The sequence below is a fragment of the Mustela nivalis genome (assembly GCF_964662115.1).
Source record: "Mustela nivalis genome assembly, chromosome: 14".
Classification (NCBI taxonomy): Eukaryota; Metazoa; Chordata; class Mammalia; order Carnivora; family Mustelidae; genus Mustela; species Mustela nivalis.
Window position 1 is genome coordinate 33243021 of NC_139033.1, and position 26860 is coordinate 33269880.

The 26860-nt window shown below is 34.4% G+C and overlaps 1 protein-coding gene across 9 annotated transcripts in view; it reads right to left on the reverse strand.

Annotated features, from left to right (window-relative positions):
- Nucleotides 1-26860, reverse strand: part of RELCH (RAB11 binding and LisH domain, coiled-coil and HEAT repeat containing) — a 107889-nt gene that overhangs the window by 70635 nt on the left and 10394 nt on the right. For 8 of the 9 annotated variants that reach the window (XR_014302869.1, XR_014302870.1, XR_014302871.1 and 5 more), the window contains exons 2-9: nucleotides 14860-14949; nucleotides 6702-6773; nucleotides 6535-6590; nucleotides 6321-6434; nucleotides 4042-4245; nucleotides 3849-3940; nucleotides 2956-3240; nucleotides 1131-1206 (exon numbers count right to left, since the gene is read on the reverse strand). Coding sequence is in view for 6 of the 9 variants with exons in the window: in XM_082699372.1 (XP_082555498.1) it covers nucleotides 1131-1206; nucleotides 2956-3240; nucleotides 3849-3940; nucleotides 4042-4245; nucleotides 6321-6434; nucleotides 6535-6590; nucleotides 6702-6773; nucleotides 14860-14949 (989 nt within the window). In the remaining 3 variants the exon portion in view is untranslated. The remainder of the gene's footprint in view (nucleotides 1-1130; nucleotides 1207-2955; nucleotides 3241-3848; nucleotides 3941-4041; nucleotides 4246-6320; nucleotides 6435-6534; nucleotides 6591-6701; nucleotides 6774-14859; nucleotides 14950-26860) is intronic. The other variant, XM_082699374.1, reaches the window with a different exon arrangement.

Below are 26860 nucleotides of genomic sequence, written 5' to 3' on the forward strand. Positions count from 1 at the left end.
ATCTGCTGATGGTCATGGGAATAATAAGGACATCCCCATCAACAAGAACAGGAACTGTGTTTCACACAGGATAAACATTTCTGTAAGCACGAAATGGGTTGAAAACACCAGGAAGAAGCAAGGGGGAATCCAAGGAGCCCTACTAGGCTGTAGTTCTGGGAATAACTACAGATAACACAGGACAGATGTAGCTTCAGCGGTTCTTCTTTTATTCTTGAAAAGATGCCCTATAGAGCTAGGATCTACGCCTTCGGCGAGAGTTGCTAGAGTGAAGCTGCATACAAGAGGTGGCCCCAGAGGCCAACCGACTTGCTGTGAGGATTGCCAGAAATGCAACCAAGCCATCCTCTAGCTCTTTTCTATTAGCAATGACATTGTGAAACTGAAGCCCACCAGAGGTCGAGTGGAATCAACCACAACACAACAACTAAAAAGGGGAAGAGTATAAAGATAGAAAAAAATAATAAAATATCCTGTCAAGATGAACCTCCAACAATTACAAAGCACTCAGGGAACAATAATCTGAGAGCTAACAAACTCAGCCATCAAAGATAACCACTGCTGGGGCACCTAGGTGGCTCAGTCAGTTAAGTGACTGTCTTCAACCCAGTTTATGATCTCAGGCCCTGGGATTCAGTCTAGCATCGTCTAGCAATGTGGGGCTCCCTGCTCAGTGGGGAGTCTGCTTCTTGGTCTCCCTCTACCCCTCTACCGCACTTGTGCTCTCTCTCTCTCAAATAAATAAAATCTTACAAAAAAAAAAAAAAAGATAACCACGCCTAATGAAATAATGGCGTGATCTAAAAATAACTGAAATATAAACAATATGTACACTTATACTGGTTTCCAAACTATACCCAAAAGAGGCATGTTACCATATGTCAGACATAACAAATTAAAAATAGACTACAAAAGGTCACTTTAATACTAAACAAAACTTTAACTGAAAGGCCAGAAATAATCAACTTTCTTAAAAGTTTAAAATTTTAGGAATTATTTCTTAGAGCATTATTTAAAAAAAATAGATATTTATTTGAAATGGAGTCTTATCACAGCTGCTTTTGGATGAGATACTGAGAAGAAAAACCAAATATTTTAAGACAGTTCCAAGAATATATGATATAATTTACCTCTGATCCTAAACGACTATCTGCTGACATTCGACAAAAAGAGAGTAGAGCTTGGTGGAAAGCAGGAGACAATTTCCTAGAAGAAAAATTGAATGAAAAGGGGACAATACCAAACGGTTACCACCGGCATGTAGGAGAAGGTAAGTTGCGTGTTATAACTCCAAAACCTGCATTAATACTGCCCCACAAATGCTAACTGGATTTTTCAACCAACAATGACTCGAAGGATACTTCCCTAGAGAATTACAGAGGGGGAAAAAATTAGCAATAACTGATTTTTAAAAGGTTTGATGTTATATGAACGGACAGCCATAAATATCAACAGATCAAACCTGAAATGTAGAACAGGTCAATGATTACAGAAAGTATTTGCAAAATCTGAAATGAGGACTTTTTCTCCCTCGTTCTCTCTGGTCCCAGAAAAGTAAACAGTGGATACAAAGGTGCTGGCAGAAATTAGTTTTGCAGACCTCTCTAATGATAATGATAAACCTTAATATTAGAAGCCCATATAAAGAGGTAAAAATCAGAGATAAATGAAGCAGAGACTCAGTCAACCTTCACAGTATATTGTAAAGTATTTTTTTGTAATTGAAAATATTAACTTTTTAATGTTTAAAAAGTGAGTTTAAAACATTCGTATCTCCAAAATGACATTAGTTTCTATGTAGTAGTATTCATAAAAATATAACTAACCTTTCTAATACCTAAAGAAAAACGTGGCTTAGTAGGTACACAAAAAGTTGTGGTTCATCAGTGGAAAGATTTGTTTAAAAAAAAAAAAAAAAACTTCTTATCAATCGTGAGTACCTATAAATCTAAAAGAAATCACTTGTACTTTCCAATCTCCCAACACTAGGTGAAATACCTGTCTTTTAATAGAAGGAGGAAGCATGACTTGTGGCTCAGAATTGCACCATGGGATATTTGTGAAGATGAAATAAGTTAGGATACGGAAAGAATTTAGAACTGTGCTTAGAATATAAGAAAAGAGCAGAGTAAATATTCCTTTCTTAAAATGATTTTTTCACATTACAACCTAAAAAATGTTTAAATTATATTTTATCTCCTCCATTAGAAAACCTGATCGTAAAGGGCAGGTACCACCATTATCTCAGCTGATTTCAATCACTGAGACCCATAAAAATTAAGTAAATGAATCAAGAGAAGACTAATGATATATTATTAGTAATTGAAGCAGACACAAGAAAAAGGACTAGGAGCAGAAATAATTCCCCTGTTTACACTGGTAACTATGCAGTATCAAAACCTTCTATTGAGTCTGTTAATGACTGAACAGAGAAAAGGTAAAAATCACTGGGTACAAGGGCGCCTGGGTGGCTCAGCTGGTTCAGTGTCAACCCTTGGTTTTGGCTCAGGTTGTGATTTCAGGATTGTGAGATGGGAGCCCTGTACTGGCTCTGTGCTTAGCAGGGAGTCTACTTCATATTCTCGCGCCTCTTCCTCTGCCCCTCCCACTTGTGTTCACGTGCATGCTTTCTTTTCCTCTTTCAAATAAATGATTAAATCTTAAAAAAAAATCACTGGCTGAGTTTATAGCACAAAGAACATACAAATTATTTTGTGGGTTTAAGTACTCTGCTAAGATAGAAGATACCCCACTTATGTTTTAACCCTCTTTAATGTAATTGAACTTAGCAATTACTCTGTGATATGTTTTTGAGACATGTATCTTGTGCTAAGTTCATGCCAAATGTAAAAATTCATACATCTGACCCTCAAAACAAGAAATGAAGCTCTTCCAGTTTCGCAAGGTATTAAAATAACTGAAAGATACATTTCCAAACATATGTTGCATACTAACCTATTAGGTTTATCAAAATGGACTGTGTTTTTACTTGATGGAGATGAAGATGGCATTTCTTCTTTTTCTCTCCTGGGGACAGAATTTGGGAAATTCTCCTTAGGAATAGCGGAATCAACTTCACCTGACTTTGAAAGATGGATATCTTTGTCTTTTTGCTTGTCTGAGCTACTTATAACTGGATTCTGTCCACTGTCTTCAGAGTCTTTATGATCCAAAGAAGGCTGAACAGAGTCACATACTACTGGGATAGCAAAGTGTTCATTTTTGAGGAAATCCATTTCACTGTAGAAAGAAAGAGAAATTATCAGAGAACAATTATGTTCTTAAAACTTTGGAAATAGCATAAATCTCATACTAGGTTTCATGCATTAAGAAGTATAACATATTGACAGAAAATTGTTTGGCAACTGATTAAGCTTTTCTGTACTTTATAAAGGAATGCTTCATACACCTAAAAGTATAACTACAAACTCTTTATCAATGAAGCATAAAAATGGCCTTATAAACTCTGTTTTGAATTGGCATTTAACTTTCCTTTCTGTATTTGCAAAATGGGAATAATTCTATCTAATCCACAGGATTATAATAAGAATTAAATGAAATAATCAGTGGGAAATATTTACAACATTAGTGTGAAGAAGTTATTTTATTAATGCTGACCCAACCATGGGGAACCAATTACATGATTATTATAATAACTTAATAACATTTTTTGGGGAAAAGGAGCATATTAAATATTTAAAACAAATATAAGACTTTATTTAGAAGTATCAGAATATGAAAAATTATGTCTTACAACTGAAATATTATCTTATATATTTATATAATCTGTCAATTTTTAAAAAAAACTTTAAGAGGTTCTTTTTAAGAAATGATGATTAAGTACTAACCTTTCAAGTCTTCTGATTTGCTCCATCAAAGACCATTTCTCACTATTTAATAAACTAATTTTATCTTCTAATTTCTGTACTAGTAAGGAGTTCTAAAATCAAAATGGGAGAAAAACAGAAACTTAAGATCTCATAGCATGCTTTTACACAATTTAAATACTTTTTGTGGACTTGACTAGTTAATGCTGCTCACCTCTACAGTCTGAGGAGTTTCAAGGCTTGTAGGAAGGCTGCCTAAAACTGGTGTAAGAGCCTCTAATTCATCTTCTTCTACACCACTGGCCACATCCACAAGATCTTTACCAGTGACTTGATGATTTCCAAAATCTCGGTAGAGTTGCAATAAGTCTGGAGGTTTTGGAATGTTTAATCCTACATCATCCCAGAGTTCAAAATCCTAAAAGATAAATAATAATAATAATAATAATATTAAATAAAACTTGAAGAAATTTTACCTTGCATTTTTGAGATTCATTTTATTCCTCATAGCAAATATCTTGAGAACTCAACACAATCATAGTTTTGTTGTAATGTCAAAGTGTATGTTCCAAGTGTGAAAACATCATTGTTAAACTTACATCTTCCACTGTCTAATATTATTCTTGTAAGTTTCCTGATATTCTAGGTAAACAGGTTTAACTGTTTTGGATGTCAAAATGTTGCACATTTAATCTTGTTATTAAATCTCTCAAAAATGTAAACTCTTAACTTTCAAGATTGTGTTAATTTTCAAGCTTGTAAAATATATTTAAATATTTGCATGAAGTCATACGAACATGTCCATATTAAGAAAAATCTTAGTTTGTAAGTTGTACCCATTATTTAAAAGTAAAATACTTGACAGCATTAATTTTGTTCCTCCTTTCTTTATTATTCTAACCTATATATATTTAGTGTAATCTCTGGTGGGTAAGCAAGCAATTTAATCTGCTTGCCTTCTTGCTATAGCTGTTTGAATCTAATTTACATTATTAAAAATGCTTCTGACAATTTTCAGAATCCAAATAGCTGTTCTTCAATCTGTTGTATATAAAACATTCTCTTGAATTCAGTCTAATACAATTTTATTACTAACGTTCAAAAAGGCAGAGCACCTCAAGCACTCTATTAGCAAAGATTTTTTGAAGAGCTTTATAAAATTCCAGATTAATCTACGGTAATTAATTTATGCCAATATATTGTCCTACCATTCTCTCTCTTTCTCTAATACATCAAAATTTAGTATTAATTTGATATCTTGCAACTTATTTATTTTTAATTTATTTGGGAAGTCCACTTTGAGAAACTATGGCATACTCATTTGAATGTTCTAAATGCGACCTTTTTATTCCTTTGAAGCTTTATTTGAATAAGGAAAATAGCCATTATTGAGGCTTAAATCTGAAGCAAATATAAGGCAGCTATTAAAAGCAGGGGCTTTGGAGAAATTGGACCTAAGGTGAAATTCATATTTGCTCTGTTTATCATTGTTATAAATTAATTTGAAACTCAAACAGGCCATCTGTAAAATGGATATAATACTCACCTCTTAGGGTTTTTTGTAAGGATAAAATAAAATGTCTATTAAGATCTTAACACAGTGCATGGCCTACAATAAGAACTAAACAAATTTAAGCTTTTAAAAACAGTTATTAAATGACTACTACACATATTATTCAAATATCCATTTATCCATCTATATTCATCAAACATTTATTAGCTATCTACCATGTGCTTAGAAAGAAGAATATATACTGTCTCCACTCAGGGGCTTTCACAATTCAAGAGTGAGGACATAAATAGGTAAACTTTTTAGTATTACAGATATTATAATTAAAGAGCTGTGAAGAATTCAGAGAAAGGAGTCAGTTTCTGTATTGAGGTAGAAGGAAAGGTTTTGGAAAGGTGACGACCTGTGTACTCTCTTGGAAAAGGCTTAGGTATTTACAAGGCACATGGCAATGAAAGGATAAGGGAACTAACTGTTTCAGAGACAAGGGTAAGAATGAACAAAAGCACAAAACCCTGAAGGAACCAGAGATGTTGAGGGGGATGCAAGCCCTTCTGTTTGGCAAGATTATAATGAATAAGCAAAAGATAACACTGGAGAGGCAGGTAGAGGATAAGCTAAAAACAAAGTTGAGAGTGCTTATAAATTCAGAATTGATAAGGAAGGAGTTAAAGCAGTAGGTAGGAGAAATGACTGACATGAAAATGGGGAGATTCAGAAGGCACAGATATAGATGTAGCAGAAGTAAGACAGTGACATAGTTGAGTGTGGCAATGGGAGCATGGCCAAAAGAATACCAGACTATGTGGGCAGAGAAATGTCTGGTACCTAGCGTTATAGAATTTTACCCTATGTATGACTTAAAAAATTAAAGAAACTAGATGAAAGAGAAAATAAATACACTATAAGTTAATAAGGAAACAAATCACTGTAAAAACAAAACAAAACAAAACAAAACAACAACAACAAAAAAACAATTGTACCTGATCATCATTTTCATCTGAAAAGGTTATTGATGTAAGCTTGTAGTTATTCTTCAATAAAAATTCATTGACTAAGAAGTTTAGAGCTCTCTTTTCAAGAGGTTTGATCGGTTCCTACAGGCAAAAAGAAGATACAATATTATAAGTTTCCTTTCTTCAATACTTGCGCTACCATTTTATGTGGAAGATACTTTTAGGTCTGTCATTCACCCACCTGAATTTCAGGACTGGATTTGTAATTTTTTCGTTCCTGTAAAGGAACTTCGTGTTCTGGTGGAAGAAAATATAAATAACACTTTACTATTTTACATCTGAAAATATCTCAGCTACTTCTACATTGTCAAAGTAGAAAAAGTCTCAAAAAAGTTTTATGTACACCACCTGCAGCCTTTGTCAGGTTGGCTCGGAGGGCCTGAATGGTCTCCTTGGCTTTCCGTAGTTCAAACTCCAGGACTGGACAGGGATTTGGAATAAACACACACAGGCATCCAACCAAGAAAAGGGAAACAAAATTAAAAAATAAAAAGCAAGGATGGGTATGAAAAAAAAATACAATTTGTATTGAAAACAGAAAGCATGCAATCTTTATGAAATTTGTGAACGCATGCAGCAGAGTTGGTTTGCAAGCAAACTGGTGAATGTTTTCCATAGTTTTTGAATTCAGGGGACTGCTTATCAAACGTTCTAGCTGTCTGACAGGGAATAGCTCTATTTAAAAATAAAATCTATGGCATACTCTCATTTAGGTAAAGAAAAATACTGGTAATCTGGGTGCTTGTACTTCACTCAGTGTAGGTAAGAAAATGCAATGGAATATTTTCAGGTGAAATAATTTTAAGGGAAAAGACAAAATTTAGACCAAGTCCAAGCAAATATACCTAAAGAAGTCCTTAGTATTAAAAAAGAAAAAGGCATCTTTAAATGCATTATCTAGAATAATGTTATATATCAATATACAGAAACATTAGTGACTATATCCCTTCATCAAGATGTTTGAAGGAACATGGATTAAATATTTAATAAATGTTGGGATGGCTTTAAGTTTTTCTACAAAGTTATGCTATCTACAAACAAGCATAGATATGTTAAATACGTATCTTTAAAAATGTTCCTATGGTTTTAAGTTTTATTTAAAGCTAAAGGGTTGAAAGAGTTTGTTTTTTTTTCATTTCTATTTAAGACCATCCTAAAGTATATGTGTACAATTCTAAAAGTATAGTACCTAAGGATGCTATCTATGTAAAATTAAATAGGATTTCAAAGTTTCTGGTAACTCTCCAAATAGGTATCTCTTAGTGTTAAAAGACACTAACTAGTGAAACTCAAAGCCTTCTCTTGTTACTGGTAAGATAAACATGAATATTGAGGAAACATTTTTAAAAGCTCTTTAAAATGTTTCATTGCCAGCAAGATTTAACTAAATGTGTCTTAACTGGCAACTTTCTTTAAAATATATAATTAATATTGCCCTGAAAAAAAAGCAAGCTTAGCTGTGGGGAAAAAGGCCATTTCCATGAAGTAAAGCTCTGGGAGAATAAAGTAATCTTTGTCACAACTGGATATTAACCAAAATGATGGTATTTAAATAGCTCTGCATAAAAACTAGCAAATTAAAAAGTTTAAAGATGGCAATTTTTTTCCCTGATTGACTAATAAACAGAAAAAAGAAGATGGCAAATGAGATGCTATCAGAGGCAACAAAGCTATAAAAATATATGGAAAAATTAGGATTCACTCAGTTTGCATATTTTCATTAAAAACTTAAGATGTAATTGAATCACATCTAGTACATGAAGGCCAATTATTTTGATGCACAGAATCTCACTGCAGCAACATGAAGGCACAACTAAAAGTCAGAAGACATGTATGTTACTATTTCTTTTTTGGTAGTTAGCAATGCTGATCTGCAAACATTTCTGTGCAACAAAGTTAAACATTTTCCCTAAAACACTTCTGGAAACAGAGTTTGTCTTTAAAGTCAGACTGTACATATTCAGTGTGTAAGTACAAAATAGGTTTACTTTCTTTTTTTAATTTCAAAGTTCTAAGTAATTGATTTTGATCTAAAAATATTTAACAGTACCTTAGGTAAAATTGGTATATGTATTATGCTTTCAGTATCACTTACAATTTACTAAGACATATTACAGAACAATTGCAGATCAGAAATGCCTGCACCAGAATGATAGAAATATGAAAAAAATAAATTGAAAAAAAAAAAAGGGTTAAAACACAAACTGTGAAAAACTCAAATTCAATTGGTGAAAAGTTTAGGTGACTAAGAGCAAAACACTGAATGATCAAGGCACAGAAAGCCAGAAAACCCATGTCAGACGGCAAGAATTTATATTTTTATGCACATCTACAAATACATTGCCAAATGTCACTAAAAATTACTAACACTTTGAAAAGATAGTGCTTATCAAAATGAATTCACTCTGCTGCATGTTTCTTAATATACAATATAGACTGTAAAGGACAAAGGCATATCTTTGAAGCTATAAGCATATCTCTATAAAGGCACAGTATGATCAAGTACTTCAGTCATTACAATTACATGAGAAAGTTTCACAAGAAAGGTCTGAACAGCTATATTCACATATATAAGAATTTGTCTCTTCTTTATTAAAAAATATTGTATTAAAGCTCAAAATTAACTATCCTATAAAGAGATGCATTGTACCAAACAATCTCCAAGTATTTTTCAAATATTTTAATTCTTCATAAAAATGTTTAAGGATGTGTATGTTTGTAAAAAAAACAACAACAACAACAACAAAAAACTGTAGGAACCGACTACCTACCTGCTCACTCCACTATCTCAATCCTCTACTACTAGTCTAACCCTACTGACAGCAATTTTATTGGAATTAAACTAATAACTGCAAAGATGTAGGTATATCCTAATATTACATATTATAGTCTTACCAAAATAATTAATGAATTTCAGTATAAGCATCTCTAGATTAGTTGAAATTACCATCTTCCAACAGGGGGTGGAATACTAGTATTCTGTTAGAGGTACCTGAGTGTTTAAAGATCATGTTCTCATGACTTTACATGAAAGGTAAAGTGTTAAATTTCAAAGCAGAAAAACAAAAATAGCAATCCCCTGTGCCCCAATCAATATATCTCTGTATTATCTTGAAATATTTGCTAGTCTTTGATCATCTTGGCACGAAACTCAAAACATTATTTTGGAAAAATTTTTCCGTGACTCGGACATGACAAGAGTCAAGTACTTTCTCATTTCCATTCCTGTTCACTGTTTAAGAGTTCAAATCAACAAGGCTGAGTCAAGGTCTTTCCCATAGTAGACATGAAATCATCTTCTTTCCAGTCAGAATTTCCCAGATTTCTTTTTTTTTTTTTAAACTATAAAGTGATTTGACTTCATAATAAAATATCACTTCCCCATTTTTAAATATTTATTTTATAATCCCAGGAATGGTTCTAAGACATAGGAAAATTATTTTAAGATCTCGAGTTAGAATAGAAATCTATTCCTAAAAATGATACAACAATCCTAAGAGAGTACCATTACCTCCCCTCCTGGGTTTAGAGAATTCTTGCCTATTAGAGACTTCAGAAAGGAATAGTACTGTTAGTTCTCTTAGTAGATAGTGAAAAATAAATGAATGAAAGCAAGAAGCAATCTTTGTAGTTTACAGATATTTAGTTTTCTATATTCATCTTTGTCTGGAGAAAAATCCTCTTCCCCAAATCTTACAGATTCTTCTATCACTCATCTCAAAGCTGGTGTTTTTTTGAGTACCATCTTTGCCCTTTTCTTACCCTACATATACCAACGGGATGGTTTTAACTTTGACAAGTAGGCTGAAGATTCAAAAATCGTTCAACCTTTTCCTGAAGATACAGACCTACCTAATTATATCTAGGACATGCCCATCTGAATGTCTCATAAGTTTTGAATCTGATCTATCTATATGAATTTCATCATCTTCCTCTCATATCTGTTCTCCTTCTTCTGCTTGCAGCCTCTCTCCATTAATGGCACCACTATCAATGCAGATACCCAAACAGGAAACCTGGAATTACTCTTCACTTATCCCTTGTGCTTACTTAGTCCACATTAATCAAATATCCAAGCCTTATTAATTCCAACCTTTGAGTAACCCCCTCCTAAAAAACCATCCATCTCAACTGTCTCTGCAATTTTCCTAGTTCAGACCTTTATGACTTATCACATAAATTCTAACACCTTTCAGTCATATTAAAAGCTTGTTACCTTTAAAGTCTTGCTTGAGCATCTACCTCATTTAAAATCATGAAGACTTGAGTAAGGCTCAAAATAAGAAAAACCAAAAGTACTATTAATAGGAAGTATAAATATCTGTACTAGAGGAGAAATACATTAGGAAACAAATAGGTTTCTTTCATCTGGTAAATCTGTATATGTATATTGCAGGCCAATAGCAGACAGATGAGAGGACTATTGATGCTGCTTCTAAATCAGCAGATAGGCCAGGTTATTCCCGGGTATAAACCTAGTAGACATTTTAGAATGTCTACTAGATTATGTAAGGGTTACAGAGGTTTCAAATGTCTATTTTGTTCATTATTATTAACAGAACAGCTTAATACTTTGAGTATTCTATAAGCACTCAACAAATATTAGTTGAGCAAATGGATATTCAGAGACTCTGATGTTAATAGACAGATTATGTGAAACGGAGACAGGGTTACAGGTGGTCCCAAACTTAACAAGGCCCTTACCACCGTTTCTAAAGTACTGAACATTTATTTATATTACAGATATAGACATTTTTCAGGACAAATTCCTTGAGAGTGGAAACTTTATTTCATGTTTCTATATCTAGTACCTAACACATAGCAGATGCTCGGAATGTCTAAAATAAAATTTTCAAATGGCAATCCCAATATTTAGAATGTGCATGTCCCTTGCTATCTTTAAGAAAACTTAAAAATTTAAGAGGTGCGCTGTATATACTAACACTAGATTTCTTTAATAACATACAGAAAGCTCAGTTAGGTTAAGCTCAGTTTGGTCTGGTGCCTACCACTTTTTAAATAATTTTTATGTGAAAATATATACTTCTAAATTCAGAAACAGAAAATACTTAAACTGAAAAACTTTTTAAAAATTTACTTCTTTTAAAAGAAAATGGTTATGCTGAAATAGTCTTGTATGGGAAAGACATAATTTGGCTATCCACCCACAGGAATGTACGGACAGGTGGAAACCATGGCCTGGTACTAAAAGATATATTGTGGACTCTGGAATGAGAACTTGTGTGTCCATATCCTAATCCCTTCTCATTTGGAGGCTACCAAATGTTCAATCGTGGTGAGCCTCAGTGTCCTGATCTATAAAATAAGGATATCATGACCTATTCTTCAGAACTGTTAATAAGGATAAAAAATAAATTATTGTATACAAACCACCCCACCACAGTGCCTGACACAGAGCAGATGCTCAATAAACATTAGTTCATTCAGAGATGTCTTCCTCTTTGAAGGAAAACTTATGTAGACTTGATAAAAGAACCTGGTTTTTAATTTAGGAAAAAGATGGTAAGAATGATGCCGAAAAAAAACATATAGTATCCTAAACAGCAGCCCCTGAGTAAAAGGTTGGACCAGACCCTACATTTACATGGTGGGACAATGGACTCAGTCAATACCTGTGTTATCTATAATCTCCCTCTGCCCAAGACAGGTAAAGAAAGAATTTTTCTTTTTAATTTTTAAAGATTTTATTTATTTGTCAGAGAGAGAGAGAGAGGGAGAGGGAGAGAGAGTGAGCACAGGCAGACAGAATAGCAGGCAGAGGCAGAGGGAGAAGCAGGCTCCCTGCCGAGCAAGGAGCCGATGTGGGACTCGATCCCAGGATGCTGGGATCATGACCTGAGCCGAAGGCAGCTGTTTAACCAACTGAGCCACCCAGGCGTCCCTAAAGAAAGATTTAATAAAGAAATTTCTAGAGGGTGGTTGGGTTATGGACATTGGAGAGAGAATGTGATATGGTGAGTACTATGAAGTGTGTAAGCCTGACGATTTACAGACCTGTACCCCTTGGGCAAATAATACATTATATGGTAATAAAAATAATAATAATTAAAAAAAAGAAATTTCAGTTCTTTCCTAGTGAGGCTTACATGTGATCCAATCACAAATGACAGGATCTTTTCTGGATTACTGGTTCTTTAGATAAGCTTTTAAGTTACTACCAATGGTTAGTGAAGAGCCACAAATCTTTTTAGAAAGTTTCACTCACATATCACACATTTGATTCAATTACAGCTTATCATAAAGAATGCTACAAGTCTGAAAGTAATTCTCTTCCCTTTTCCAATTAAGACAAAAAGTTTATTTATATATAGCACTGTATAATGATCAAAAATTACTTTAGCTCCCCAAACCTAGAGACAGAGTATAAGCTTTAGATTACAAATACAAGGTTAAAACCACCGTGTATTTATAACATTTCATTCTTAGTTATGCTTGGTTATAACATTTTGCTTTTACATCAATAATGTTTCCCCTAATTAGAAACACTAAAACACCTAAATAACAAGAATAATGAACCTCTTAAATCTGACTAAATCTTAAAATTTAGGTTTTCAAATGGAAATTAAAGGAAAAAATAATTATGTGATCTATTTTTGGGTAGAACTAACTTGCTAATTATATAACCATTTGAACAGTAATACAAATATACAAAACCAGATATATTTGGTTAGTCTAAGAAACTACCATGTATTTAATATATAACATATAACATAAAATATCTTATATCTAACATATACGACATAATGATATAACATAATGTGACTTAACAAAGGATAAAATAAGTAGGATAATTTAGTCCTAAAGTCATACAAATGATTTCCATTTGATTTGTTAATTTTTAGATAAAACTGATGTGATTTACTGTTTTGATATAAATCAATAAATAATGCTACTGACTAAATCATGATTTAATATTGGGAGCCACATTAAACTCTTCCAATGATTTCCCATTCGACTGATACCACTACTATTTACACTATTGAATCCTCTCTTCTGCTGAAACAGTTACATTATTTTTTTCCTAACTAATAAAATACCATCTGAGTTTTATTATATGTGCTGTCAAAGCAAGCACCCAACTGAGATTTAAAATTATTCTAATATTTCTATTCTTGGGTAATGAGTGAAAGTCATATATTGAAATGTCATTTTTAACCAGGGTAAACCTCATCCTTCCTGCTATGACATACTATATGGCATAATCAGTTGCGGACTCTGTTGCTGGGCTATCTGAATTTGAATCTGAATTTTAGCCTTGCCACTAAAGCCTTAAATAATCCTTCTGAGTGTTTCAGTCTCCTGGGGTGGAGAGGATGATGACAACTCTATAAGTCAATGAGTTAATACACATTTAGAATGGTGATGAGAATAGAGCAAGTGCTACACAAAAATTAATACTCACTTTTATTCATAATGACCATGACAGGAAAACATTTGGTAGACTTTAACAAACTTGTTCCAGTAAATGGAAAAAAAATTCATGGTCAAGAAAGGAATCCACATTATGGGTACTTCCTGATAATCACACTGCCCCCATGGGTCCCATCTGTCCCATGTGGCATCCCTCCTCCTCTAGGAGTGCCACCATTCTGGTGGAGATCAAACTACCTAACTGATGTCTGTCTGTTTTCCCCATCTAAGAGCCAATATCCTATGAAAACTACAATTCCTGCAAAGCACTCAAGAATGTCATTAATGACAGAGAGCCACAGCTTTAAAGCACCTGACAGGTACCAAACATTTGACACTAAAGGAGCCAGGGCTGCTACCCTGATAATTTCCAGGGTGTACCCCGACCAGAATCTATGTGGCTTCATTAGACGTAGGCAGTGCAGGTGGGAAGGTAGAAAGGCGAGGAGAGGAGACTGGTATGAGTAACCAAGCATTTAGAAAGAATGTCGGTCTTCTTATTGGAATAAACGAGGTCCTGGAGGCCCCTGTTATACCAAGTATTAACCCTTTACTTTTGGCTTACAGGAAAGTTAAGGGAAATTTTTAGAGAGATGCTGTAATGGCTAGGGAGCACCCAGACATATCAAGACAAAGCTTTATTCACCAGCCAACATAGAAATATTTCAACCCATTTTTACAATCAGTAGAGTTGTGTTGATATACAACACCTAAATATCAGCCCTAGTTTGGAAGATCAAAGGAGCGAGGAAGACAAGGTCCAACTAACTTTGTACTGAACTCTAGCTAATTTAAACCTGCTTTACACCAGTTAGAGAACTACATGGTTGTAAACTGTTGGTCACAAGCAGAATTCAGCAAATTTTAGGTATGCATAACCAGAAACTCACAGCACAACTATAAGAAGTTGAGGGTTCAGATGTTCCCTGTAGCCAATAAATTAGTAACATAATTTTGTGTAATAACTACATAATTATATTCACCTACCAAATCGTAGAAGGAAGAAATTCCTCAAGTCACTTTATTATTTCTTGAATGTCAAAGAATCCAAATCTGTCTTTACAATGTTACTCACCTGCCACTCTCTCATCTGTTTCCCTGTTACCATCATCTGAGTATCTTGCAAAGTCTAAAGAATCAAGAGTACTGATGCTTCCAGCTCGATCTGTAATAATGAGAAAAATAAGAAAAACTTACTTTTAATTGTCAAGATAAAACACTAGAAATAATTTACCTATGATTATTTTCAGCTTATAAAACTATGATTCTAAATTCTACTAAAACAATAAACTAAGATAGAAATGCTCAAATTAACTAAGCTACTTTAAAACAACTCAAGTTTCTCTGCCTAAATCTCTGGCTAATTCCTGGATCACAGACCTAACTATAATAGTGAACACTATAAAACTTTCAGTAGGAAATGTGGAGGGAAATCTTTGTGGCCTTGTCTTCGGCAATGATTTCTCAGATATAATACAAAATCATAAGCAATGTGATAGGCAGAAAAATTCTAATTCTAATTCTAAATCCTTATTATCTGTGACTATGTTATCTTACATAGATGGAATTAAGATTGCTAATCAGCTGATCTTTTTTTTTTTAAAGATTTTATTTATTTATTTGACAGACAGAGATCACAAGTAAGCAGAGAAGCAGGCAGAGAGAGAGAGGAAGGGAAGCAGGCTCCCTGCTGAGCAGAGAGCCCGATGCGGGACTCGATGCGGGACTCGATCCCAGGACCCTGAGATCATGACCTGAGCCGAAGGCAGCGGCTTAACCCACTGAGCCACCCAGGCGCCCTAATCAGCTGATCTTAAAATAAAGAAATTATCTTGGATTATTCAGGTTGGGCCAAGGTAATAGCAAAGGTCTTTAAAAGGAAAAGGGCCATAAGCCAAGGAATATAGGCAGCTTCTAGAAGCTATTTTAAAGATTTTATTTATTTATTTGACAGAGATCACAAGTAGGCAGAGAGGCAGGCAGAGAGCCCCTGATGCAGGGCTAGATCCCAGGACCCTGGGATCATGACCTGAGCTGAAGGTGGAGGCTTTAACCCATTGAACCACCCAAGCACCCCTAGAAGCTATTTTAAAGGCTTCCCCTAGAACATCCTGAAAAAACACAGGCCTGCCAACACTTTAACTTCAGCCCATTTAGGCTATCACAAAACCCATTTTGGATTTCTGAACTACAGAACTGTGAGATAATAAATAATAAAAATAGTAAGTCTGTGTTGTTCTAAAATACCACATTTGTTTGTTTGTTTGTTTTAGCAGCCATAGGAAACTAATACAAGTGATAAACAAATGAACTGATAAACTGGATTTCATCAAAATGAAAAACATTTCTGCTTTAATGGATAAAGAAGAAGTGATATATATCTATATATGTCATATAGATATATGTATATCATATGTAATCATATAAATATATATATACGTACATATGACGGAATATTATTCAACAATAAAGAATGAAATTTTGCCATTTGCAACAACATGGATAGATCTAGAGACTATAATGTTAAATGAAATGTCAGTCAGAGAAAGACAAATACCATATGATTTCACTCATATGTGAAACAAATGAACAAAGGAAACAAAAAAAGAGGGAGACAAACCAAAAAACTCTTTCATTACAGACACCAGACAGTTACCAGAGGGGAGGTAGGTGGTGGGATAAATGAAGTAGATGAAGGGATTAAGTGTATACTTATCTTGTTGAGCAGTGAGTAATATATGGAAGTAATGAATCACTATATTGTACACCTGACACTAACAGAACACTTCATGTTAACTATACTGGAATTAAAAAAAAAAAAAAAAACACCATTTAGAAAGTGAAAACAACCCATAAAATGTGAGGAAATACTTGCAAATTAAGCACCTGAGAAAGGACTTAAGTTTACAAATATAAAGCACTCTTCTAACGTAATAAAAAAAAGAGCACAACTTCAAAATGGGCAGAGATTTAAACAGCCATTTTTCCCAAGACGATACATAAATGGCTAATGAGTACAATGATGGATACTCAACATCATTAGTCATAGGGGAAACGAAAACCAAACCACAATGAGTTACCACTTTAAACCCACTAGATAGCTATAATCAAAAAGACAGATATAACAAGTGTTTCAGAGGATGTGGAAAAAGCAGAACCTATATATTTTCCTGGCTGGAATGTAAAATGGCTCAAGTCCTTAAGAAAAGTTTGGCAGTTTCTCACAAGTTAAACATAGAATTCCAATATAGTATATACCCTTGGTATATACCCAAGAGACTGGAAACCTATATTCATACAAAAACTTGTTCATGGATGTTCATTCACAACATTATTCACAATGGCAATAAAACACAAAGGAATCAAATGTCCATCAACTAATGAATGAAAAAATAAAATGTGGTATAACCACAGAATGTAGTATTAGTCACACATGCAACCACATATAAAAATCCTGAAAACATCCTAAGTGAAAGAAGTCAGACCCATAAGGTCATATATTGTATGATTTCACTCATATAAAAATTCTAGAATAGGCAAACCCATAAAACACAAAATAGATTAGTGGTTTGCCAGGTGCTGTTGACAAAGAGTGAGCAAATGACTACTAATGGGTACAGGATTTCTTTCAGGGTGATGAAAATGTTCTGGAATACAGAATGATAATGATTGCACAATTTTGTAAATATACACTAAAACTACTTAACTGTATACTTTAAAATGGTGAATTTGGGGTATTATACCTATTTTTATGAATTACATCTACTTTCAAGTGTTGGCCAAGATGCACAGAAATTGGAACCTTTGTATATTGCTGGTGGGAATGTAAAATGGTACAGCTACTTTGGAAAACAATTGGGAATTCTTTAGAAGGCTAAACATTTGAGTTATCATATGACCCAAGCAATTCCTCTTCCATCCTAAACAAATGAAAACATATGTTCACACAAAATCTTGTACATGATCATTTATAGCAGCATTATACACAATGGCAAAAGAGAAGAAACAACAAAATGCCTGTTAGTGGATGAACGGAGAAATAAAACGTAGTATATACGTCCATACAATTGAATATTATTTCCCAATATAAAGGACTGAAATACTGATACATGTTAAAACATGATGAAGCTTGAATATATGCTAAGTTAAAGAAGTCAGTCACAAAAGAGCCACATATTATATGTAAGAAATGTACAAAATAGGCAAATCTATGGCAACAGTAGATTAAATAATTTCCTACGGCTGGAGGGTGAGGGCGAATAGAATGTGTGATAATGGATGAGAAATTTCTTTTTGGGTCAATGGAGATGATCTAAAATTAGATTAGGTGATAGTTGCACAATTTGATAAATATACTAAAAACAGTTGAACGATACATTCTAAATGGGTGAATTTTAAGATACTTAAATTCTAAGTAAAATTAATACTTTAAAAAAGGTGCAACAAAGATACCTAGGAATAAACCTAACCAAAGAGACACAGAATCTATACTCAGAAAACTATAAAGTACTCATGAAAGAAATTGAGGAAGACACAAAGAAATGGAAAAATGTTCCATGCTCCTGGATTGGAAGAATAAATATTGTGAAAATGTCTATGCTACCTAAAGCAATCTACACATTTAATGCAATTCCTATCAAAGTACCATCCATCTTTTTCAAAGAAATGGAACAAATAATGCTAAAATTTATATGGAACCAGAAAAGACCTCGAATAGCCAAAGGGATATTGAAAAAGAAAGCCAACGTTGGTGGCATCACAATTCCGGACTTCAAGCTCTATTACAAAGCTGTCATCATCAAGACAGCATGGTACTGGCACAAAAACAGACACATAGATCAATGGAACAGAATAGAGAGCCCAGAAATAGACCCTCAAATCTATGGTCAACTCATCTTCGACAAAGCAGGAAAGAATGTCCAATGGAAAAAAGACAGCCTCTTCAATAAATGGTGCTGGGAAAATTGGACAGCCACATGCAGAAAAATGAAATTGGACCATTTCCTTACACCACACACAAAAATAGACTCAAAATGGATGAAGGACCTCAATGTGCGAAAGGAATCCATCAAAATCCTTGAGGAGAACACAGGCAGCAACCTCTTCGACCTCTGCCGCAGCAACATCTTCCTTGGAACAACGCAAAAGGCAAGGCAAGCAAGGGAAAAAATGAACTATTGGGATTTCATCAAGATCAAAAGCTTTTGCACAGCAAAGGAAACAGTTAACAAAATCAAAAGACAACTGACAGAATGGGAGAAGATATTTGCAAACGACATATCAGATAAAGGACTAGTGTCCAGAATCTATAAAGAACTTAGCAAACTCAACACCCAAAGAACAAATAATCCAATCAAGAAATGGGCAGAGGACATGAACAGACATTTCTGCAAAGAAGACATCCAGATGGCCAACAGACACATGAAAAAGTGCTCCATATCACTCGGCATCAGGGAAATACAAATCAAAACCACAATGAGATATCACCTCACACAAGTCAGAATGTCTAAAATCAACAAGTCAGGAAATGACAGATGCTGGCGAGGATGCGGAGAAAGGGGAAGATGCTGGCGAGGATGCGGAGAAAGGGGAACCCTCCTACACTGTTGGTGGGAATGCAAGCTGGTGCAGCCACTCTGGAAAACAGCATGGAGGTTCCTCAAAATGTTGAAAATAGAACTGCCCTATGACCCAGCAATTGCACTATTGGGTATTTACCCTAAAGATACAAACGTAGTGATCCAAAGGGGCACGTGCACCCGAATGTTTATAGCAGCAATGTCCACAATAGCCAAACTATGGAAAGAACCTAGATGTCCATCAACAGATGAATGGATCAAGAAGATGTGGTATATATACACAATGGAATACTATGCAGCCATCAAAAGAAATGAAATCTTGCCATTTGCGACAACATGGATGGAACTAGAGCGTATCATGCTTAGCGAAATAAGTCAAGCAGAGAAAGACAACTATCATATGATCTCCCTGATATGAGGAAGTGGTGATGCAACATGGAGGCTTAAGTGGGTAGGAGAAGAACAAATGAAACAAGATGGGATTGGGAGGGAGGCAAACCATAAGTGACTCTTAATCTCACAAAACAAACTGAGGGTTGCTGGGGGGAGGGGGTTTGGGAGAAGGGGGTGGGATTATGGACATTGGGGAGGGTATGTGCTTTGGTGAGTGCTGTGAAGTGTGTAAACCTGGTGATTCACAGACCTGTACCCCTGGGGATAAAAATATATGTTTATAAAAAATAAAAAATTAAAAAAAAAAAAAAAGGTGCAACAGCTTTGCAGTGCAATGAGAAAAAATGTAATTCAAATTCTGTATTCAACAAAAATATCCTTCCAAAATGAAGGCAAGATAAACTTAAGCAGTTCCCTAAATAATTTTCACAGAGGTCCTTATGCCTTAAGATGTTCCTAAGAAGAATTTTAAGAAAAGAAAGAAAAAAAACACAGTTGTGTGGGTGTGTGATAGCTCAGGTTTTATAGTGCCCATCAATATAACAAAGATCCATAGAAGTCCTGAGTTAAAGCAAAATAAGGTAACTTTTCCCAAAATCATTTGTCCACCACATTCCTTTTTTGAGTAATATCTATTTATTATCACAAGGAAATAATGTTACTCAGAACACATTGTGAAAAATGTTAAACTGCTTTCCCTATTTTTTGTAATTAAAATTTTTCATTTGTTAAGGGAAATAATGCATTAGAACAGGAGCTGGCCAGCTAAAGCCCGAGTCCAATGTGGCCTGAGTCCTGTTTTTATATGATCCCCAAGCCAAGGGTGGCGTTCATGTTTTTAAAGGGTTTTTATCACTTCATCATTTACTAAACATTTATGGAGCACCTAATCTGTACCAGGTACTGTTGTAGATTTGGGGTACACAGCAGTGAAAAAACTGATAAAGAAACAGTATGCCAAAAGATACCCTGCAGAAAAGCAAAACAGTAGAAAAGGGAAAACTAGTCTATAGAAAAACATCTCAACTATATTAAATTTAAACATGCAGAACTGGTTACAGTTGAACACTCAGCTTTCCAAGGAAGGTGGTTCCTCAGTAAAAACTGACTAAGCTTTCTACTCTTTCTGAGATAGTACACAACTGCCTAGCATTCTTACTCAGAAGACATTGTAGAATTTTGCAAGTGTTGGTGTCATTATTATAAAAAATATTGCTGTTTTACTATATAGGAAACAAAAGAAATAGAAACTCAAGTATTCAACTTAGGGCAAGACTTACTGAACTGCACTTAATACTTGAAAAATACTTCATATCCCATTACAATTTGTCAGCCACCCTCTTAAGTGCAGGGCATTCAGTGTCAGCAAGACTGGTAAGGTCCCTGTTCTTAGAAAACATTCTACAGTGGGGAAGAGAACAGTACGTAAGTTAAAAAAAGAAAATTAATTAATTCAGATGATCAAAATGGCATAAAGAAAATAAAACGAGACAAAGCCAGGGGTGCCTGGGTGGCTCAGTCACTTAAGCATCTGCCTTTAGCTCAGGTCATGATCTCAGGGTCCTGGGATTGAGAGCCCCCGTCAGGCTCCCTGCTCTGCGTGGAGTCTGATTCTCCCTCTGTCCTTCCCCCTGCTTGTGCTTTCTCTGTCTCTCTCTCAAATAAATAAATAAATCTTAAAAAAAAAAAAAAAAAAGGACAAGGCCTGAGTAGTAGGTAGGTTGGGGTACAGTACTGTGTACTCAGACAAAGCCCTTTTCTAAAGAGATGAGAATGGGTGAGAGTTTCAGGCAGACCCGGGGCAGTAACAACAGAGGCTAGTGTAAATAATTGGAAAACCACTGTGAACAGTTTGAATTCTATTTCAAGTACAAAGGGAAACAACAAAGCACACAATTTTTAATCACTTAACCAATTTTTAATCAAAATCATTTTGGCCTATACATGCTTATATATGCTATAAGGAAAGTGGTCGGTGGAGAAACCAATTAAGTTAGACAGTATTATGCTAAGTGAAATACATCAGTCTGAGAAAGACAAATACCCTATGATTTCACTCAGATGTGGAATTTAAAAAACAAAACAAAGGAGCAAAAGCAGAAAAAAAAAAAAAGTGAGGGAGAGACAAAGCCAAGTACAGACTTCCGGCTCTAGAGAACAAACTGACGGTTACTAGATGGGAGGTAGGAGAGGGGGTTAAACAGGGGATGGGGATTAAAGAGGGTACTGGTCCTGAGGAGCACCAGGAGTTGTCTGGAAGTGATGAATCACTCTACTGTACACCTGAAACTAATATTACACTGTATGTTAACTGGAATGTAAGTAAAAACTTAAATTATAAAAAGAGGCTATTATGGTCACGTGGGTAAGAGACAGTAAGATTTAAACTAGAATAGCGGCAGTTGAAGTGTGAGTGGAAGTCAGATTCAGGACATGCTTTTAATGTAGAACTACATGTCCAGTTAATACAGTGGATGTGGGTTTAGTAAAAGAGAGAAAACAAAATTATTCCTGAAGACTTCATTTACTGAATTTGTAATGATACAAAAGGTGAATAGAGTTTCACAGGTTCTGTGTTTTAAGTGCACTGTGGTGATGGGGAGAATCCTTAGCTTACACCAGATTTTTAAGGGTCCCTAAACAGAAAGCTCAATGTTAATATTCTCACTTGGGCAAAGAAATCAAAGCGGATACTTATTATGGATGACCTAACTAGCTAATGCAAAAAAAAAAAAAAAAAAAAAGACAAATTAGAGGCTAGGTCAAGGGTTTTTTTTATTAAAATATTACTTTATAAAGTACTTAACTATATATTGATCTAAGGAAATAGATGATCTCTGTTCAGAAAGCAGAATCAAGACAAATGAATGCAAATTACAGAAACACAGATTTGGACCTCATGTAGGGCTCCCTGTCTTCCTTTTTTTTTTTTTTTTTTGGTAAGTTTATTTATTTATTTAAGTCATCTCTATACCCAACATGGGACTCGAACTCATGACCCTGAGATTAAGAGTCGCATGCTCTTCCAAATGAGCCAGCTAGGTGCCCCCCACCATCTTTAAAACAATTAGTACATGTCAATAACTGAAATGACTGACTTCAAATAAAACCATGTCATTATCAATCTACCTTATCTTTAAATTCCTGTTAAGGTAAACTAAGTGAAATTCTATATATAATGCTTTTCTTAGAACACTTGAGTTTTGGGGCATCTGGGCGGCTCAGTGGGTTGAGCATCTGCCTTTGTTCGGCTCAATTCACGATCCCAGGGTCCTGAAATTGAGCCCTGCTCCCTGAAATTGCAGGGAGCCTGCTTCTCCCTCTCCTCCTGCTTGTGTTCTCTCTCTCAATTAAAAAAAAAGAACATTGTGTTTCTATTCAGGGAAGCATTTAATTTTCTTGCAATTTAATTGTATCTGATAAATAATAATTTGCTATTACGTTTTAAGACAGCATAAGCAAAAATGGCAAAAAACAAGTTAATACAGTATGCCTCATTATAGCATAATCTCTTTTAAGCACAAGCCAAGAAATATCAAAAACAATAGGAACCACCAAAGTATCAAAGTTCATATTAAAGGGGCTGGCTCAGTTGGTAGAGTATGCAAACTTTTGATCTCGGGTTCTTGAGTTTGACCCCACACTGGGCGGAGAGATTACTTAAAAAAGAAAGTTCACATTAAAAATAGGCTGAACTCAGGAACATTACTCAGCAATTTAAAAAAAACCAACACTATGATATATACAACATGAATGAATCTCAATGCTGAATTAAAGAAGCCTTACACAAGAGTACACACTGTATAAGTTCACTTAAGTGGTGTTTTAGACCACACAATAGTATTTTATAGCAGGAAAAAAATCACAATACTGGTTCCTGGAGTGCAGGGCTAACAGGGAAAGAGCATGATGGAACTTTTGGGAGAGATATGTATTAATAGGAGTTTGGGTTATCACAGGTGCATTCTTTTGTCGAAACTCATCAAATGGGACACTTAAAACTTACATATCTTATTGTCTTTAAATTTTACCTGAAAAAAAAAAAAAAGATTCTAAATATTGAGCTCTTAGTAATGACATGCATACTAAAGATTTTAAAAGATATCTGCAGCTTAGTTTGAAATGCATAAAGATAGGATGGATTTTTAGATGAATAGAGGGTTGGACAAATATCTAGATATGAGCCAAAGCAAGTAGAGTAGAAGGTGAACTGTGTAATCTAGTGGTGGGTATATGGTATTAAAATTCTCTCAACTTTTCTTTAAGTTTGAAATTTTCAAAATGTGGGAAAAAATAAAACTTGTTAAGTTAAACATTGATAGGATCCACTGACTCCTAGATTTTAATAATTAAAGCTGTAATACTGGAAGTAACTATTTTCGTCTTAAATGACACACAAAAAAATGTTTAAATGTTTTCCCTCTACTGTTTGAAATTGAGGCTTATGTGGTGTGAATTTGCCAGATCATTAAGGTTATCGATACATATTGCTTAAAAGGCTTCCCAAAATAAGTACATATAACAATCTAAGTTCCAGTTTATAACAGTCTAAGTTCCAGCAGTTTATAATGCCAATATTTAGTATTATTTTTAATCTCACCAATTTTAACACACTGTCAAACTGTATCTTGCTTACTTACGCATCTCTGATTGCTGGTGAACTTGAACACTCTTTGAAAAATAAGTGTGTGAATTTTTAATTCATATTTTTTGACCTTATAGATAACATCTAGATTTTCCTGATATATTAGTTTATCTGGCCATTACTGCCCTAACCAGAAACTCAACTTGCAAGAACTACATCCTCTATTCTTAGTCGCATGTCTTAGCTCCTCATTCTGATGTCTCCAACGTGTGTATTAAAACATGTACAACCAACAGGATCAACTTTTATCAACCAATATTCTGATATTGTGACATCAGTCCTCACTGTCTTACTTCTGATTTCATGAATATTAAGGATGATGTTGATTGCTGATTTCAGATAAATATTTTTTATTATGTTAAGTATTCATCTACTGTTAGTTTTCCAGTTTTTTTCTTTCTCCTCCTATTCATGTTTAATTATACATATAGGTCTAGATTAGGGCTGTTTAACCATCATACATTATTCCTCCATTATTATTTATTCTCTGTTATTATTTCTCTGAAAGTTTCAAAGTTATCTAACAATGGGAGAGTCCTTGGGGAAAACAAACACCTAGTTTAATTTTCAACTTGGTATTACTATGGCCATTGAAAAATATTTTGGTCCAAGCCAACAGCTTCATATTTTCCAAATAAGAACATATGACACCTTTCTAAATAATAACTATGATGTCACAAAAGTAAAAATTTCCTAATTCGTTAAAATTTATTCTACCATGTCAAAAAAAGAAAAAAACTACTAATAAAGACAGTAAATTCAATTCTGATTGAACTAAACTATAATAGATTTTGTAAATACAATGTACTTTGGATTTTCAGACTAGTAACGGGTAATTAATCCTATAGTCCTAAGAGAAATATGCTTCTGTAGATCCAGCCACAATTCTTTATAGGTTAAGTACCTTTCTAAGTACTCTAAAAGAGAGAGCTTGAAAACTACTCCTTTTATTTAGAAAGAATGTACCATATTCTAATATAAAGTATACCACAAAGCATTTCTTCAAATTCTAGGATTGTGTAACTTCTTTTTTTTTTTTTTTAAGATTTTATTTTATTTATTTGTCATAGAGAGAGAAGCGAGAGCAAGCACAGGCAGACAGAGTGGCAGGCAGAGGCAGAGGGAGAAGCAGGCTCCCTGCCAAGCAAGGAGCCCGATGTGGGACTCGATCCCAGGACGCTGGGATCGTGACCTGAGCCGAAGGCAGCCGCTTAACCAACTGAGCCACCCAGGCGTCCCGGATTGTGTAACTTCTTAATAATTCATTTTATAACTTAAGAAACTGAATGGCCCGGAAGTTTCATCATAGCAGGCAAACTGGTAAAACCTGTATGTAGGTTTTAACTTAGGTCCGAGAACTAAATCATTATACACAGTGTGACTTTAAAGCATGCATATTAATTTTATAAATCACATACAAAAGTCTCACTTATATTTATATTAAATATTTTAGCACTGATGCAGGATGTACTTTTACAATAGTTCAAAAAATTAGTTTCAGATCCTTGAAAAAGTATTTTTTTAAAAGATTTTATTTATTCATTTGACAGAGAGAGAGATCACAAGTAGGCAGAGAAGCAGGCACAGAGAGAGGTGGGGGAAGCAGGCCCCCTGCTGAGGAAAGAGCCCAGTATGGGGCTTGATCCCAAGACCCTGAAATCATGACCTGAGCTAAAGGCAGAGGCTTTAACCCACTGAGCCACCCAGGCGCCCTGAAAAAGTATTTTTTATGGAAATTATATAGTACTTTAAAATCTAAATGTAATTGAACAGCTGCTGATTGGTAAAGAGTACTGGTTAATTCAATTAAACATTTACTGATCAACTACTACGTACCAGGTTACTGACAGGAAGGTATAAGGTATTAAAGGATAATTTTAAAGGATGTGATACAAAAGTCCATGTAGGTGTGTTGTGTATGCTTATTATTTTTGTAAACACACAAAATAAGTTATTAATAGTAATTGACTCAGATGAGTAGAATTAAAATTTTCATTACATACTCTTCTTTGCATTTTGGCATTCTACCCTCAAAGACATGTAATACTTTTTATAATATGAGCATTTAATAAGTAAAAAGTAATGAAAGCACCCAATTCCTAATGAAAGGATAGGGAGTAAAGTATTACCAAACAATTAGCTTTTTATTTCAATTCTTTCAGTAAAGGTGATTTACTGAACCATGCCTAAATAAATCTATGTCATAATATATAACAAAGAAATGTATATTATAGAAATTCAATAAAATAAAGATAATATATTTCCCTTAAAAGTAATTATCTTTAAACCTGAGACCATGTAAAAACATTTTAATATACTATCTGCTTAAATTAATTATGGACCTTAGAGATTTGTCAAAGGTAAGACTTAAAATTTCTGATGCTCAATTCTCCTCCAGTGCTGGGGTTCACTTCACTGACTCCCATGTTGAAAATATTTGAGAGCAAGAAGGAATCACA